The sequence below is a fragment of the Nerophis ophidion genome, unplaced genomic scaffold (genome assembly GCF_033978795.1).
Source record: "Nerophis ophidion isolate RoL-2023_Sa unplaced genomic scaffold, RoL_Noph_v1.0 HiC_scaffold_94, whole genome shotgun sequence".
NCBI classification, from domain to species: domain Eukaryota; kingdom Metazoa; phylum Chordata; class Actinopteri; order Syngnathiformes; family Syngnathidae; genus Nerophis; species Nerophis ophidion.
The window spans coordinates 103,643-123,309 of record NW_026907016.1 but is presented as its reverse complement, the minus strand read 5'-3'; the positions used below and the strand labels follow the sequence as shown (position 1 = coordinate 123,309).

At 40.4% G+C, this 19,667-nt stretch overlaps 1 protein-coding gene across 3 annotated transcripts in view; it reads left to right on the top strand.

The window, feature by feature from the left end:
- LOC133547390 (gastrula zinc finger protein XlCGF57.1-like) overlaps nucleotides 1-9,436 on the top strand; it is a 32,799-nt gene extending 23,363 nt beyond the window's left edge. For all 3 annotated transcript variants that reach the window (XM_061893072.1, XM_061893073.1, XM_061893070.1), the window contains one exon: nucleotides 8,053-9,436. Coding sequence is in view for 1 of the 3 variants with exons in the window: in XM_061893073.1 (XP_061749057.1) it covers nucleotides 8,053-9,275 (1,223 nt within the window). In the remaining 2 variants the exon portion in view is untranslated. The remainder of the gene's footprint in view (nucleotides 1-8,052) is intronic.
- Nucleotides 9,437-19,667: the final 10,231 nt, after the last annotated feature.

The following is a 19,667-nucleotide window of genomic DNA, read 5'->3' as shown; positions in this document are numbered from 1 at the left end:
ATACGGCCGCTTTAGTTTACTAATGAGCAATTCGACATTTCCCGGGAGTTTTTTCATGAAAACCTCGCGTAATGATGACATGTACGCGTGACGTCACGGGCTGTTAGGAAATATGAGCGCTGCACACACACACACACAGCTAGAAGTTGTCTGCTTTAATCGCATAATTACACAATATTTTGGAGATTTGTGTTGCTGAATCTTTTGCAATTTGTTCAATTAATATTGGAGAAGTCAAAGTAGAAAGATGGAGTTGGGAAGCTTTAGCCTTTAGCCACACAAACACACGGTGATTCCTTGTTTAAAATTCCCGGAGGTGAAACTTTACTATGGATCAGAGCGCTTTCAAGCGAACATGGATCCCGACCGAATGTCAACCAGCAGGTTTCGGTGAGAAATTTGTGGTAAAAAGTCACATCTTATTGGAGATCAGCTGAGCTTGTGCCGTCCATAAAGCTGCCGTCGACTCCTCTGAGAGACTGGTGTCAAGACACCCGTGGAGACACACCTCCGACTATTCAGCACTGTTAAACTCACTAAAACACTAGCAACACAATAGAAAGATAAGGGATTTCCTAGAATTATCCTAGTAAATGTGTCTAAAAACATCTGAATCCGTCCCAATGCAATCGCCTTTTTTTTTTTTTAACTTGTTTTTTTTTTTCTAGTCCGTCGCTATCAATATCCTCAAATACAAATCTTTCATCCCCGCTCAAATTAATGGGGAAATTGTCTTTTTCTCGGTCCGAATAGCATTTTTTGTTGGAGGCTCCCATTAAAAACAATGTGAGGATGTGAGGAGCCATCAACATGTGACGTCATCGTATGCGACTTCCGGTAGTGGCAAGGCTTTTCTGTTAGCACCGAAAGTTGCGAACTTTATTGTGGATGTTCTCTACTAAATCCTTTCAGCAAAAATATGGCAATATCGCGAAATGATCAAGTATGGCACATAGAATGGACCTACTATCCCTGTTTGAATAAGAATATCTCATTTCAGGTACTTTCAATACAATTGGAGTCAATGTTTTTTCAATATTTTCAAACATCACATTAAATCCAATCCTCCAATAAACAAAACCCGTTCAAATAAAAGTAAATATGAGACCATTTGAAAAAGATTAAAATAAAAAAATATATAAATAAATAAACTTACACCTGCTTATTTAAAACCACTTAAATAATTCCAATAAATATAGTCATTTAAGGGCTTTTTCTATTTTTTACAATCTTCCAAGAATGAATTAATAAATTGAAATCATGAACACAAAGTGAGAATTTGGATTTAACGTAAAAAAGAGACTTTTGTGCATTAGAACTAATGTTTCACACTTTTTAAAAATTAAAATTAATTCATGACACGATAAATCCACGCATGCGCAAAGACTACATCACTTCCTGGACTTACGATTTGTTTTAATGACAGAGCTCCTGCGACATCACGTTCTGTGACATCTGAATGTTTTATTCATGTTTTTTTATATAAAAATACAGGACTGTCTCAGAGAATTAGAATATTGTGATAAAGTCCTTTATTTTCTGTAATGCAACTAAAAACATGAAAATGTTATACATTCTGGATTCATTGCACATCAACTGAAATATAGCAAGCCTTTTATTTTAATATTGCTGATTATGGCATACAGCTTTTTTACTTGGTCTGAGGAAATATTCAAATTTTTTGAGATACGACTTTTGAGTTTTCTTAAGCTGTATGCCATAATCAGCAATATTGAGATAATAAAAGGCTTGCAATATTTTAGTTGATGTGTAATGAATTCAGAATGTATGACATTTTCAAGTTTAGAAAATAAAGGACTTTATCACAATATAAAAGGGAACAACAATAAAAACACGTGGAAGGGTACATTTAAATAAATCAGGCAGTAATATCGCTACAATTTCTAGCACTTTCACTCTTGTCATTGCAATGAATGTCGCAGGGGGGCGCCACTGAACCCCAAAATAAAGCTTTGTTTGATATACTTTGAATTTACTTTTAGAAACAAAACACTCTTTTATATCACGTTGATATTCAAATAAATATTACGTAAAAGAAAAGCATGGTAACAGTGACAGCAGGCAATATCTTATATAGAGCTACCTCTTCGTCCACCCGGCTGTGACGTCATTCCCAGCTTCCGGGGTAAACGGAAGACATCAGAAAGAGCACATCGAATGAGAAAGACGCTAATAAGTCAGTCCTATTATTTGTTCTCCAGTTTGAAATATTTACGTCGTATAAAATACATATTTGATTCTTTATTTAAGGATAAAGTGGTCTCGATGCGCTAGAAGCACTGTGCTGCTTCTCGTGCTATCTTTGCTTGTTAGTTAGCTTAGCTCGCTAGTTAGCTTAGCTTGTTAGCTGCTAACAGAAGACACAGAAGTTATCAACACATCGCTAAGTAGAGATCAAGTGTGAGAGTAAAGTGTTGTGATTGTGTGAAAATGTCTACATTACAAATGTTGAGAGCGTTGGTGGATCAGCGACTAACTGCTGCCGTTGAAGAAATATTTGTAGTGTTAGAAAGAACGATAGCAGAATACCAGGCGGAACTTTCTAGAACAAAAGAGGAGAACAATCAACTACTGGACGCTGTTTTCAAGAAACATCAAGTTGTGTTACACAGAACAGGTTTGTTTACTTATTACTCTCACATCTTTACTAACACTATATTTGAATAATTACAAGAAAATGACATTTACATTTTATAATATAATCAGGATGAACAGTGGTGGAACAAGTCAGAGCTGAGCCGGGGGCGGCCCCCATGACGGGGCCCCCTAAACCTAAATAATAAAGCTAATTCTACCATCGTTTTACAACATGCACATGCCTCTCTGGGTTTACCGCCAACAATCTTTAACCAGGTTTTAAAACTTTTTCCAGCCATTTTTGCTGACATTTGCATTTTCCTGACATGTATTTATTTTCTCACGTTCACCACAGCATCAGCCCGTTCACAGGATGTAGAAAAATTATCAATGGGGATCTGATTTTTTTTATTTATTTTGCCTGTCTTTCACAATCCTTATGTAAGACAATAATATGTTTTTATTTTGTATGCATTCTAAGTTGGAAACAAACATTAGCAAAATCTTAACTATCCTAATTCTAACAATGGAGTCAATGGGATCACCTCTATTCCGCTCACTAAGCCCCCTAAATAAGAATGAGTTGATCAATATAATATACCCAGAAGTCTTTTTCTTAAATGCTATCCCTTTAAAACATGCTGTAAAAATGCATATCCTCTAGAAATATTCATTATAATAGCCACAAACTGGAGGGTATATTTTTTAATTAGGATAACATTTAAAACATTGTTTCAAGTTTTTATGGAATTTTCCAGGGTGTAGCCCACCTTCCGCCCCCCGTGATCCCAAAAGGGACAAGAGGTAGAAAATGGATGATGGATGGAAAAAGCACATCATGGAATGATATTTATATTCTTGAGATGCATGAAAGATAAATTTGAGTTAATGAAATATGGAGACTAGATTGTATTGTGCACCCTTTGTTTAAAAAGGGTACAGTTAGGGCTGGACCATTGTGGGAAAAATAATAATCGCCATTATTTTGATTGATATTGTAATCACAATTACACAATTATTCATTCATTTGAAAACACCAGTATTTGTTTTCATTACCAAAACTCAACGTTAAATATAGTTTAAAAAACGGATATGAGTTAGTAACTAATCAACCACAAGTAAAAAAAATAGTTCACATAAATTTAAGTAACAATGGCAATAAAAAAAGACAGTAAAATTTTGTTTTATGTTTTAATTGTTTTTAGTTCCATTTTTTACCTTTTACACTTTTTTTTTTACTACCATTTAAGTGTGTGCTTTTTTTGTCAAATAAAAATGTATACAATGTTTATTAATTAAATGCAGAATCTCTCACATTTATTGGTGAAATACATCGTTGGACAAATTTGACCCGTACTTTGGGTCAATGCATGGATAAGTTCATCATGCTTATGTGAGGTGCTTTTTTGAAACCTTTGTTAGCGCAGTCAGACCTATTATTGTGAAGGGGGAAGTGTGCTGCTGTTCTCAGCTCGAAGTGTGGAGGCCATTTGAGGCTGGTTAAAAAAAAAAAGGAGGGAGAGACTCAAGTTGCGACTGCTGTGCTGTTTGTACATTAATCCTACATGGATGATGTCGTTCACAACAACACAAGCAGATGAGATGTGTTGTGGATTATGGATTTTCCAACTTTAACTTCGTAGTTTAGTCGCTATTTCAAATGGGCGCCTCAAGGACGGGACGGTTGCATGTTTCACAGTAATAGTCGTTGTGACGTGTAGAGGACGAGGAAGTTTATTACCATTGTGGGGGAGTTTTCTGTGTCTACGTACCTTGGACACATCCGTACACCCACCGGAGTGACGCCACGCTCTCTCCGCCGTGTGTTTGAGGAGCCTGCAAAAGACTTGCACATACATGTAACAATCTTGTTCAATCAACAATACAGTTTGGTATAAACCTAAAAAAAACAAAAGACAATACAACCATAAAGGAAAAAGTTGGCTTTTGCGCCACTAGCTTAATGCTAACCTACAATGGACGACCACATTGATAGGCTAACAAAAATTAGCATTGCGATCGTTTTAAATTTGTACAAAGGTTTAACAAGTAATATTTTAGTTTAACAAAAGTGACATAAGACAACAGTCAACAGATGAATTGTTCTTCCATCCATCCATCTATTTTCCATCCGGGGGTCGCTGGAGCCTATCTCAGCTGCAATCAGGCAGGAGGTTGTCACGTTCGGAACACATTGTGATGCGTGGGGATGTCAACTCAAGATGCACGGGACCAGACAAGCAAGTTAGCAGGTAGGAGCTGGATTTAATATATAAATTAATAAAAGAACACTGATACAAAGGCAAAAGAAAGCATGTGCAACTCACCGGGAGCTAGGCTAAACGCTAACACTGAGTAAAAAGTCCACAGAAGCGTGTGTCGAGCGCACAGAAGCTAAGAAGGAACGTAGCAAGCCAGAACAGGACAAACTTAACCAAACGTGAGTGTTGCATAAAGCAAGTGAAGAACTCAGACCCAACAAAGGCAGGTATAAATACAGAAATGGTCATCAAAGACAGGTGTGCGCCGGGCGCCAGTGCAGTTGGAACAAATGAAGTCGCTATGGTGACCAATACAAACTAGGAAGTGCACTAACTAAGAATCGGAAGAATCAAACCATAAACAAGAAACACAAAAGACTCAAATATAGACAAAAGATGTGATCCAGGAATCGGATCACAACAGAGGTGGTGTACACCCTGGACAAGTCGCCACCTCATCGCAGGCATTTTTACTTACATACATATATTCACCAAACTGTGTAGAAACTAAACTTTGTACTACTAGGCCTTCATGCCCATCAAATCTTAAAACTCTGATTTAGTATGGGACATTATTGCCAGGTCTTCTTGTATCGCAAAATTGTGAAATTACATTTTTTCCACTCACAAAGACCCCAAACGTCCAGATTTTTAACCGCTGATTTGTATTTTTGATGTTCAGTTGGCCGAGCAGAGGAATTAGTTGTCACGACAGCAAACTGTGTCTTCTTCCATCACACCTTCAACCATCCTCCATTGCAGCAAATACATTACATTTCCTACAGGTATTATTATCACTGAAGGACTGTAGAACAAGGCTAAACATAGCTTGAAACATGAATAAGTAAGTGCTTAGTAATTTTTCCCATTCAAAATAATTTGGCTGTTTTTCAAACTTCCACCATTTCCACTTTTTTCAAGTGATTCAAATCATTCCATCTTCAACATGTTTCACTAAACCTGGACATTCAAACTATCATTTTTCCAAGTTCAAAAAATTTTGAAGAATACCCAAAATTCCCATTTTTTTCAATCCCTTTCTTCACCCTTTTTTGTGTCGACCACATTTTTCAACCCACTTCAACCGTTCCACCAGCAAATCATTCCTCTTAAAGAGGACAAAAAACAAAGTTGTTTTTTTCTCTGGAAAAATTCCTGGTTTTCCCAAAATTCCAAGAATTCTATCATACTATTTCTCAACAAAAAAAAGTTACTACTGACCGATTTGAAAAATTCCAACTCATTCAGAACATTCACATATTTTAGCATTTTCTAAAAGAATTCTGCTTTTCCCAAATTTCCAAAATTTTCATGAAATTGTCATTGAAAATAATGGTACATTTTTCAAAGTTCCCCAACTAAACATTTTTCATCCGATTCACACCGTTCCAACTTCAAACTGTTCAGCCTATTCGGTAATCACAGGGTTTCCTTGACAAATTCCAAAAATTGCCAGAATTCCACGTTTTGCGTGACATTTTTCCCCATTCAAAATGAATTAGCCATTTTTCAAAGTGCCACCATTTCCACATTTTTCAACCAATTCAAACAATTCCACCTGCAACATATTCCACTAATTCTGGAAATTGAAAATATAAAATTTTTCAACCCACTTCAACCGTTCCACCGCCTAATCATTTCTCTTAATCAGGACAGAAAACAAATGTGTTTTTTAAATTGGAAAAATCCCGGTTTTCCCGAAATTCAAGGAATTCCATAAAACCATTTCTCAATCAAAAATGTTACGACTTCAACATTTCTCAACCGATCTGAAAAATTCTAACACCAACCATTTCAACTCATTCAGAACATTCACATTTTTTAGCATTTTTGAAAAAATTCCTGCTTTCCCCGAAATTCTCCAAAATTTATATGAAATTCCTATTGAAAGGAATAAAATGAAAGTTCCACAACTCCCACATTTTTCATCTGATTCAAACCGTTCCAACTTCAAAATATTCAGTGTGTTCAGGAATTGTGTGCTCCCTTTCAACACTTATTAAAATAAATTGTCTGGAATTCCCAGTTTTTAGGGACATTTTTCCCCATTTAAAAATAACTATCCATTTTTCAAATTTCCACAATTCCCACGTTTCAAACCATTCTACCTTCAACACATTCAATTCATCCTGGAAATACAAACAACTAGTTTTCCACATTCGACAAATTTCCAGGAATTCCCAGTTTTTTCTAACCTTATTTCCAACCTTCTTTAGTGCAATGACTCCTTTCACATTGTTCAACCCATTTCAACCGTTCCACTGTCAAAACATTCCTCTGAGTCAGGACAAAAAAAGCATGTTGGTTTGAGAACTTAAAAAAATCCCAGTTTTCCCGAGATTCAAACTCTTCAACATTTAAACTATTCTTACATTCATACTACATTCTGTCAACCTTTCAGTTCAGCTTCAGCATTGGAGCATTCAAACACAATTCTTTCAGGAATTTCTTCATCTACTTAATATTATTATAATAATTAAATGTAGCTTACCACATTGAGTGGGTGCACTGCATGAATGATGTCTTCTCAGTTATCACTGCAACGCAATTTGAGTGTCTAGAAACACACTAAATTAATTCAATATTACTATTATTAATAAGGTAAACAAGTTATCTTTTGAAGGAGTAGTCAGTAATCTGATTACTTCTTCCCAGTTTAACTGTGGTGACATTATCTAAATGAAAGCAAAACAGATGTCATCTTTTTTGGCCAACATGCTTGACCTCGAACAGTACAGTAGAAAATGGATGGATGGATGTTGACTATGCTCATGCTATTTTTAGAGCAGACATGTCTCTAAAGATGAATGTGAAAATGACAGTAATTATTGTCCACCAGCAGGGGGAGCTCATCACTAGTACTACTGCGTGGAGGCTGGCATGTGGTACATTATTTCCTGTGTGTGTATGACTTATTCAGAGAGAGAACAGCAAACTTTTACGTATGGCGTCTACCATTAAGGATTGCAGGAATGACTTTTAGGATGTTTTTATATGAATAAGGTGGATTGGACGTTGGCCTGGGAAGGCATTCCCCTGAAGGTCTTCTTCATGTGTCAGCTGGAAGTACCCTGACTGCTGTGAGGGGAAACTGATGAGATTGTGAGATCATATGTTGGTGCAGGACAATGTCTCATGTGACTGAGCAAAGCTGGACTTTTCTCAAGAATGTTTGTTTTCTCCCGTCCCGTAGATGTCGAAGAACATATTTTTCGTGAGCAGGAAGAGGAACCACAGTCCCCCCACATTAAAGAGGAAGTTGAGACGCCACAGACCCATAGTGTTAAACTGACCCTTCACATTAAAGGGCAAGCGGAGGACCCACTGAACTTACACATCAAAAATAAAGAGGAGGACCCACTGACCCCTCACATTAAACAGGAAGAGGAGTACCCACTGACCCCTTACTTCAAAGAGGAAGAGGAGGACCAAGAGCCGCCGCAGATTAAAGAGGAAGAGGAGGAAGAGGGCATCAGTCAGCCTAAATGGTTGGAGGAGTTCCCAGTGACTGGTGTCCCTGTGAAGAGTGAAGATGATGAGGTGAAAGGTGAAAGTGAGGAGAGGGGAGGGGGGGAGCCTCCAAGCAGCAGCTCAACACAACACATGACAACAGAAGCTGATGGAGACCACTGTGGAGGATCACAAGCAGACAAGCTCTTAGCTCCACTATCAGATAGTGAGGACACAACGTCACACTCTCCTGACACTGATGATGAAGACTCTAAAGATGATAAGACATGTCACACTGACAACACTCACTTCACATCTTCTCACTCTCACAAAACCTTTAAATACCATAGTCTTCTGAAAACCCACATGAGAACACACACTGGAGAAAAACCTTTTTCTTGTTCACTCTGTAGTAAAGGTTTTGCACAAAGTCACGATTTGAAAAGACACATGAGAACACACACTGGAGAAAAACCTTTTTCTTGTTCAATATGTGGTAAAGGTTTTACACAACGTCAAAATTTGAAAGTACACATGAGAACACACTCTGGTGAAAAAAACGTTTCTTGTTCAATCTGTGGTAAAGGTTTTGCACAAAGTAATAATTTGAAAAGACACAAGAGAACACACACTGGAGAAAAACCTTTTTCCTGTTTGACCTGTGGTAAAGGTTTTACAAGAAGTACATATGCGAAAGTACACACGAGAACACACACTGGTGAAAAATCACATTCCTGTTCAATCTGCAACAGAAGCTTTGGTGAACGTTCAAAGCTTGAAAGACACACGAGAAGACACCCAGGAGAGAAAGTGTTGAGTTGCAGTGTGTGTGGTGAAAGATTGTCTTCTAAGTACCAGTGTAAGAAACACAAGTGTGCATCTGAAACATCTTCTGGACCACTTCAGGAAGCATATTATTATTTACTTTATACATCATTTGAACAGTTGTCTTTTATACAATTTTAAAATGTGTGACTTTATGAATCATTTGTTGGGTCTCTATAATCCATTTTATTAATCATCTTTACTACTCTCTTTTGTAATATGATGATTGTGTTGTGATTTTTTTATACTTTAACTTAATATGTATGTACTTGTACGTTTATGCAATAAAAAGTGAGAGAAAATGGCTGAGTTGTTTGTGGAAGGATGTTTTGTTTTTACTAACATACATTTGTGGGTTAAAAAAAAATCCCCACTATTGTGTTTTAAACATTCTTTACCTTTTTTTTTCTTTCTTTCTTTTTTAACATCCCCAAAACAATATCAGTCAAAGTTTGGAATGTCAGGCAAAAGCCAATATTGTACATCATCTCACAGAGCTTTATTTTGCATACATTCATGAAAAAAAAAAAGTTTAATTTGTTTCCCTATCACAGAACGAACAAGTGTTGTCTTCAATTGCAAAACAACATCTTAAAAATTATTTTAAATTTTTTCCTTAAATTAACTCCTTGGCGTTTGGAAGAATGGAAACTTTCAAATTATGAGTTTTATTTTTTTGTTCCGGAGAAAATACAATAAAGAAGAAATGGTAAATAATAAAAAAAAAAAAATATATATATATATATTTACTGGAATTACAATATTTTGAACAAATGCCTTTATAATTGTTTAAAATATTTTGTCTGTTTGTAGGTTGTACTTAATGAAATCTACAAATAACAAAATACTTTTATCATTCAATAAGTGCATCAGTGACCAAATGCCTTTTTCAAACCATTGCTGTACAAAGATGGATTTGTTTCTCATTTTAATATAAGAACAATTCCATAGTGGAGTATTGTGTGTGATGAAGTTGTGTTTGTAAATTAGTTTCCAGTACAACAACACTTGCTGGTAGGGATGGGTACTGTTCACTTCTAATTCCATGTTTTATGTGTTATATATGTCAATATATTGTGTGTTTGTATTTTGCCAACATGGTGGAAGAGGGGTTAGTGCGTCTGCCTCACAATACGAAGTTCCTGCAGTCCTGGGTTCAAATCCAGGCTCGGGATCTTTCTGTGTGGAGTTTGCATGTTCTCCCCGTGAATGCGTGGGTTCCCTCCGGGTACTCCGGCTTCCTCCCACCTCCAAAGACATGCACCTGGGGATAGGTTGATTGGCAACACTAAATGGTCCCTAGTGTGTGAATGTGAGTGTGAATGTTGTCTGTCTGTCTGTGTTGGCCCTGCGATGAGGTGGCGACTTGTCCAGGGTGTACCCTGCCTTCCGCCCGATTGTAGCTGAGATAGGCGCCAGCGCCCCCCGCGACCCCGAAAGGGAATAAGCGGTAGAAAATGGATGGATGGATGGTAGAATCACATGATAGGCAGGTTGTATCATGTTTTTCTGTCACCTTGAGGAAATGGCATAAAGAGGAAGATGACAATATAATGTCACTTGGACAATGATGTACAGCAGTGGTCCCCAACCACCGATTGGTACCGGGCCGCAGAATAATTTTTTATAAAAAAAAAATTCTTAAATCAACAAAAAAAACACAATATACACTTACAATTAGTGCACTAACCACAAAAACCTCCCTTTTTCATGACAAAGAAGAAAAAAAGAAAAAAAAAGGACCCCCCTGATTCTAGTGGCATTTAAAAAACTGTTTTTATTCTCTCTCCATATTCCCAACTGACCACACGACTCAAAAGCCAACATTTTCGATGGAGCTTGGGCGGTTTATAAATTGTCGAATTTCCCGGCAAATCTGTACTGCTTCCCGAAGCGGTCACGGGGCTTCTTACGTCATCATTTCTGGCTCCTCCCCTGAATGAAATAGGCCTCCATACACGCCTGGTGGAAACACCCCCTCCATTAGTCCACACACGCCTCCAAGCCTCCGCACCATCGGAAGCGGACCAAGGATCGCTGGCTGACACCGATATATCAATTTAATAGCATCACACATAGATAGAAAAAATACAAAAAAATGGAAAAAAGCCGATAGGGCTGGGCGATCAAACAATGTCAATATATATTGCAAAAGACATCAAATCGAAACCAATTAAAAAAATAGTCATTTGAAAAAAATACATAGGGCTGGGCTGTAAAACAATACAATATATATAATGATAGACACATGACTGATGTTAAAAAAAGTAGGAAAATGGCCAATAGGGCTGGCTGATAAAACTTGACAAGGGCTGGGGGGAGAGCACGCTAGAGAGAGAGAGGGAGAGAGAGAGGAGAGAGAGAGAGAGAGAGAGAGAGAGAGGGAGAGAGAGAGAGAGAGAGAGAGAGAGAGAGAGAGAGAGAGAGAGGGAGAAAACCAAACTTATGAAGAGGGAACGTGCGCCCTCCTGTGGACTTCTGCTGCAACTGCACACACAAAGAACTTCATTACTTCCAAGTGTGCCTTATTTAGTGTCCCAGACTTCCAATTCCTCCTTTACATGTTTAGTGTATAAGTATTAATTAAACAACTGTTTAATATATGTATATTAAAAACTTGTTTAGTGTATAAATATTAAATACATGTTTAGCGTATAAATTACATATATATATATTTATATATATATATATATATATATATATACAGAGAGAGAGAGAGAGAGAGACGGAGAGAGAAAGAGAGAGAGAGAGAGAGTGAGATATATATATATGTATATATATATATATAGAGAGAGAGAGAGAAAGAGTGAGAGAGAGAGAGAAAGAGAGACCAGACTTATTAAGAGGGAACGTGTGCCCTCCTGTGGACTTCTGCTGCAACTGCACACTCAAAGAAATTCATTACTTCCAAGTGTGCCTTATTTAGTGTCCCAGACTTCCAATTCCTCCTTTACATGTTTAGTGTATAAGTATTAATTAAACAACTGTTTAATATATGAATATTAAAAACTTGTTTAGTGTATGAATATTAAATACATGTTTAGCGTATAAATTACATATATATATATTTATATATATATATGTATATATATATATATACAGAGAGAGAGAGAGAGAGAGAGCGAGCGAGAGAGAGAGAGACGGAGAGAGAAAGAGAGAGAGAGTGAGATATACATATATATATATATATATATATAGAGAGAGAGAGAGAGAGAGAGAGAGAGAGAGAGAGGGAGAGACCAGACTTATTAAGAGGGAACGTGCGCCCTCCTGTGGACTTCTGCTGCCTCTGCTGTCGTGGAAATTTCCTAAAGACGATCCTTTAGTGACAAATAGCTTCAAAATGATTTATTAGAGTAACAAACAAATAATAACAAGCTTTGCAAAGCAAGACCAAACCAGAACGACACATCCGTTTGTTCCAGCTTGTTCTAACTCTTTTAGAATATGTCATGACAATATTATATTCTCAGAAGTCCCACTCTCCATGCTCATTAACATACAGTATCCCAGTAAAAGAATGCCCAAGGTCCTGTGAAGGGGAGAGGGTGTGGTTTGTCCAGAAGGGTGACACAGAAGACAGAGCTTGATCAGATTAGAGGTCTCCTGCAGAACGTCACATTCCTAAGCCTAATAAACAACTTTTGGCGACCCGTTTAAAGAACATCATCAATTAAAACGAGTACAAGTAATTTTGCTATCACAATCCTCCCTTTTATTACCTATAATAAACTACAAACAACAACATTACTAACTAGCGAAAAAAACACACACCAAATAACCCTTAGAAAGTAATAACATGATTAAAAATAAAATTACAAAACGCCACACAAATACTCAACCTAATCAACATTATAATCAAGTAACATCTCAAAGAACGGATCTTCATTTCCATCCTTGAAATCTACCTCACCTTGTCCCAAGGCTGTGTACTGAACGAACGTAGACGAAATCATACGCGTGATTAGTGATCTTATCAGCGGAATCACACAAACTGACAAGACAAACAATAGAGCTAAGACCACTAGCATAATCGTCCCAAGTTGCATTATCCACGAACGCCAAGTTTGCTACTCAGGACGGATCCACCACAAAATCTTCTCCTATTGCGTCTCGCAGAGAAGTCAAATTCTGAATACCCTGCGAAATGACGGAATCATCTCCAGTATTGTCTGGAATGTACGTACAGCACCATGAATTCAGCATAGCACAAACTCCTCCGACGCTCGCTACCAAATAGTCTAATACTATACGATTTTGCAAAGTCACTGCCCGTAACGCCTTCATTTCCACTCTGCTCGCCTCCGTAATAGTAACTGTCCAATTTACAAAACCTGAAAACCGATGATTCAGCATCTCCATTCTAAGCATGAGTTTCCCCACGCCCAGCTGTGGAAACAATGACAATGCCACCTTTTCTCCTGGTGTCCAAAGTTCAAGATCTGCAGGCACATTTGTACCCCAAATCGCATCATGGGGTGCATACTCACGCTTACCCCTATGACTCGGAACAGCTGACACAATGTAAGAGTGGTCAGCAGCTGTTATCATAGCACAACGGCCCATCCAATTCTATGGCAATCTAACATAAACGTTAAAGCCACAAAGCCACAGAACATCCTCCTGAGGCCGCGTGCCAGTTTGATCTGTAAAATAGGGAGAACAGCCCCCTCCTTGCGCAGCCTGTGAAATGTTCAAACTAGTGTTACCGTGATATGTAGTGCATGAACTAGTCACATTTAAACAATACATCAGTGGAATTTGTCCCATCTGCACTGGCGGCTCTCTAAGGCTCCAAGATACCGCATAACACGCACATTTCATACCCGGCCTAATATAAACTGGACCAAAAAGCACATTCGTATCATTATCGGACCACAGAGCATAAAAATTTAACTTCGGATCTTCAAGCGAAGACAAAGGTGTCCCCGTATGCGCTTTAACCGTATCATTCAGATTTGCTGCAAAAATGTATAACACATCCTGGGAAAATATCTATAACCCTCCATTACAGGCTTAGGTGTGACATGTGGATTGGACGCCGCTATAGGCATATATGTACAGACATAGCAGTTTGAGACATTATGTGAGTCCGCTACACATTTGTCCTGGTGATTTTGGCCCTCAGCGCCTTCACCTGTGTCTGCAAACTAGTAGTGTTTCTCTAAAGATGTGATGCGAGGGAGGTGTGTGTAACCCTCGTCTCTGCAGCCGCGGATCCTGTCGTAGGAGCCAAAAGCGATTTTACAGCTCCTCACTCCTCTGCGGCCACCGCTACAGGGCCCGAAATCGCCTTGCATTGCGAAGCGTGGACCCACGTCGGCCGTTCTTCCACTTTCACTGCAGTGTGGGTGACGAGGAGAACTTGGAACGGGCCGAGCCAGCCTCATTGTTTCCAGCTCTTCCGTCTGAAGTTCTTGATAAGCACGAAGTCGCCCGGCACAATGGTGTGTAGAGGATGATCCGCTCGCCCCGAAGCGCCAAAGAGACTTGCCTTCAAATATTAGCAAAACACTTTGTTAAAGATATACAATATCTTACCAGTCCGTGTTCACAGAGGGTCGTCTCAATTGGCGGTCCTGATGGTCCTATCCCCACATTAGGGGGGACTGCAAACAGAATCTCAAAAGGTGACAGGTTATGACGCGTGCACACCTGCATACGCATGTACATGACAACTATCCGCAAACATTTAGGCCAGCTGAGCTTAGTCTCTTCACAACATTTGGCAAGTTTTAATTGAATTGTTCCGTTTTCTCTTTCAACAGCACCTCCGGATTGTGATGGTAGCTGCAATGAGTTCTCAAATCAATTTGCAAATAATCAGACAATTGCTGTATCACCTCATTTACAAAATGTGAACCATTGTCACTCCATAACTTCTTCGGAATGCACCACTTTGCCACAATTTCAGTTAAAAGTGCTTTTGCCACTGCAGCGGAAGAAGCATGTTTCGCTGGGAAGGCTTCTACCCATTCTGAAAACATATCAACCATCCATCCACCCATCCATTTTCTACCGCTTATTCCCTTTTGGGGTCGCGGGGGGCGCTGACGCCTATCTCAGCTACAATCGGGCGGAAGGCGGGGTACACCCTGGACAAGTCGCCACCTCATCGCAGGGCCGACACAGATGCACAGACAACATTCACACTCACATTCACACACTAAGGACCATTTACACATCACTAGACAATATTTTTTCCCTTCACTGGGTGTAAGTTCAATGAAATCCATCATGACATGCTCAAAAGCCCTACTAGGCGGTGGGTGTGCTGCTTGTGGTAATGGTCTAAGTTTACCTGGATTATTTTGAGCACAAATCAAACAACTTTTACAGAGATGTTCTGTGAAAGCGTAAAAGCCCTTAGTAAACCAGAATTGCTGTACTGTTGGACACATCCCTCCCTTTGACACATGGTCCAACCCATCACTCAATTTCACATAACAATCAAACAAGCGTTTAGGAAGACAAGGCTTCCCATCCATCCATCCATTTTCTGCCGCTTATTCCCTTCGGGGTCGCGGGGGGCGCTGGTGCCTATCTCAGCTACAATCGGGCGGAAGGCGGGGTACACCCTGGACAAGTCGCCACCTCATCGCAGGGCCGACACAGATACACAGACAACATTCACACTCACATTCACACACTAAGGACCATTTACACATCACTAGACAATATTTTTTCCCTTCACTGGGTGTAAGTTCAATGAAATCCATCATGACATGCTCAAAAGCCCTACTAGGCGGTGGGTGTGCTGCTTGTGGTAATGGTCTAAGTTTACCTGGATTATTTTGAGCACAAATCAAACAACTTTTACAGAGATGTTCTGTGAAAGCGTAAAAGCCCTTAGTAAACCAGAATTGCTGTACTGCTCGACACATCCCTCCCTTTGACACATGGTCCAACCCATCACTCAATTTCACATAACAATCAAACAAGCGTTTAGGAAGACAAGGCTTCCCATCCATCCATCCATTTTCTGCCGCTTATTCCCTTCGGGGTCGCGGGGGGCGCTGGTGCCTATCTCAGCTACAATCGGGCGGAAGGCGGGGTACACCCTGGACAAGTCACCACCGCATCACAGGGCCAACACAGATAGACAGACAACATTCATACAAAGCTTCAGGCGTCAGGGCCAAACCCGGCTCCATCCCGGAAAACAGCACCAGAATTAGCCCATGCCTGTCGTTCCTCGCCCACAAACAACTCGGCACTTGCGCCAACAAGGAGGAAATCTCAGTCGGAGAAGTCACCGCAGTCAAAGTCAGGTGTGCGTCATACTTTTCGTCAGTCGGAGATGCTAATTGCACCGAACGTAGCAAATGAATTTTTGCCGCATAATTAATTTTATATGCATCAACTGATTGTGAATAGAATACATTTTTTCCCGCGTGCACATGGTTGCCAATCCTTTGCCAAAAACAGTCATGCATAAAAGGATTTAAATCCCGCCAATTATCAGATTTAGCTTTTGCTATCGGAATCTGCGGACTGGAATTTTCAACATGATCCAATATTTCTTGTGATGGAGTTAATTTTACTGCAACTGCACATTTGCATCCATCAAAATAGACGTCATTAATAAACAAACTATCATTCAAACCATGATAGAATGAAGCTTCATATTCTTGGTCCGGACCTTCACGAACATGTGACACACAATACATGCTTTCAGATTCAATTCTGTCAGATACTGGATTCAAACAGGGTGATATTGTGCTCTCTAGATCCTGCAAAGCAGTGGTCGTTACCCACCACTGATAGATATAGAGCGGACAATTCACCTCCAATGAGACAAAATTCGACCCATTTGCATTCCTCTCCACTTTGAGGCCTTCTGGCATCGGAGTGATTCCGATACCCCATTTTAACATTAAATCACGACCCAACAGATTGATTGGACAAAGATCAGACATTAAAAACAAATGTTTTGTTGTCATTGTACAATCAGCCGTCGCCCATGTACAACGAATTGGTATTGAAAACTTTTCAAGACAGTTTGCCCACTCGCACTAGTGGAAAACATAGTTCTACCACTCAATTTTGTAGAGAATTCACTCGTTTGAATTACGCTGTTTGTCGCTCCAGAATCGACAAGAAACGTCAATGACCTTCCACCCACATCACACACAATCATCGGCATTTTCTTATAGGCTAAGTCCTCACAAAAAGCATACGTCCCAATCATTGGCTGTTCACGCTCTTCTAATTCCCTAATTCTGTCCTGCACCTTAGCAAGCAGCAATGTATCAGTAAAAGCAAGTGCGTCTTCGTTGCGGTTAGCGGTTAGTATGGTGTTGTCGTGAGAGGGTGTGGGTGCAACACTTATCTGTTTCGTTGTCTCAGGTCCCGAGCCGGTCAGTCAATCTGAATTGTTTCTGAGTTGGCCTCCATCCGCTCTGCCCCAATAGTCCCGCTGTCCATCCCGTTTATTCTCAGGACAGTCGCGCCTCCAGTGACCTTCCTTTCCGCACGTGAAACAATAGTTACGGCCACGTCCATCTTTCTTCTTGCCTCCATCCCGCGTTCATTTCACAGTGGCAGTCCTCAAAGTGTTCAAAAATCAGTCCTTGGTGGGGTCCCACAAGTCCCCCATGTCCCAAAAATGCAAAAAAATGAATAAAAAAAACAGGGGCCGGATTTGGACCCCGGCGTGCCATAGCTTGGACACCTATTTCAAAAATTGCCCCCGGCCGGGTATCTTTTCCTTGGAGTTCATAGAGAGCAAATCTAGCAGAAAAATTGGCATTTTAAACAAAGGGAGGGAGTTTGGAGGGGGCAAAACGTCCCGCGTGCACCTCTGCTGCTATCTTTGCCAACTGCTCCGGTCCCAGATGCACCAGCAGAAGTTTTTGTATTTCTGCTCCTGTGGGACGCCATGCCCGACAGAAAGCCTGGAATGCGGCTGCAAGCGCGTCTCCACCTCTGTGTGGTGACGGCCAGTCTCTGATCGCTTCACGCATTTCCTGGTCCATCTGGTGTAAGACCAAAGCGGGAGTCCCTTGCGGTCCTGGATATTCCATCATCGGAGCCTGGAAGGTTCTGCCACTTCTCAGTGTCCTGCCAGCACTGTCCTCACTCAGAGACATTTTATTCACTTTATCGGTCACATGTTGAATTGATGAGCCCGATGCTCCTTGATTGTCATCCTGATGTGAGTGGGAGGACCCCGCCGGGGCTGCTGCGCCGTGCCCCGAGACTGCCCGCTGGTACTTAGTGGGCGAAAACGGCCTTGTGAGGGGTAGAGTTGGGAGCTGCTGAAGCTGGAGCTGGAGGGGTGACATCGGCGGGTGCTGTTGTTGGTGCTGGTGCTGTTGTTGGTGCTGGTGCTGTTGTTGGTGCTGGTGCTGCTGTTGCTGTTGCTGCTGCTGCTGCTGCTGGTCGTAGTGCGGGGGCAGAGTGGGGTAAAGTGGCGTCCAGTCCTCAGAAACCCTATGACTGCGACTCAGGCCCTGAGATTGGCTCGAAAACAGAGTACTGGGAAAAATATCAGTTGCAAGATCAATCTTTTCTTTATTTTCTGCTTCACTCATCTAATGTTTCTTTATGTTGTTCAAACAATTCAAATCTTTCACACCCACAGTCTTTCCCTTTCGCATGTTGACCTCTTGTAGCGCTAACTTTTCTTTAATTTTACTCAATTGATTCATCCTAAATGAACCAGTCTTGGGAAATCCCAATTCATTCACCCATACTTTCACACACATTAGGGCTCCCTCTACATATTTTCTTTCATTGTGCACATACATGGGAAATCACAATCGAATACCTCAGGCTTAACTTTCCTGGACTACATATTCGAGCTCGTTTTAATTTTCCGCTCTTTTTGTTTAAACTTAACATACTAAAATGTGTGTTGTTTCTTCCGGCCTCTAACCGGGCATACACTCACGGCCTTATAGACACTGTTAATCATCGGGACTCTAACCCATTAAAATTTATGACGAGACGGCTCCAACCCTAAATCCGTGTTATTTGTTCCGGCCTCCAACCGGGCATATAGATACGTTTTTATGAAGACACGGCTACTTTCATTGGGACTCCAACCCGGCATTAAAATCGGGACTCTAACCCAGGGACTCTAACCCAGTGCTACATTTTGGGACTCTAACCCAGCGCTTACAATTGGGACTCTAACCCAGGGACTCTAACCCAGCGCTACATTTTGGGACTCTAACCCATTGACTCTAACCCAGCGCTACATTTTGGGACTCTAACCCAGGGACTCTAACCCAGCGCTACATTTTGGGACTCTAACCCAGCGCTACAATTGGGACTCTAACCCAGGGACTCTAACCCAGCGCTACAATTGGGACTCTAACCCAGGGACTCTAACCCAGTGCTACAATTGGGACTCTAACCCAGGGACTCTAACCCAGCGCTACAATTGGGACTCTAACCCAGGGACTCTAAACCAGCGCTACATTTTGGGACTCTAACCCATTGACTCTAACCCAGCGCTACATTTTGGGACTCTAACCCAGGGACTCTAACCCAGCGCTACATTTTGGGACTCTAACCCAGCGCTAC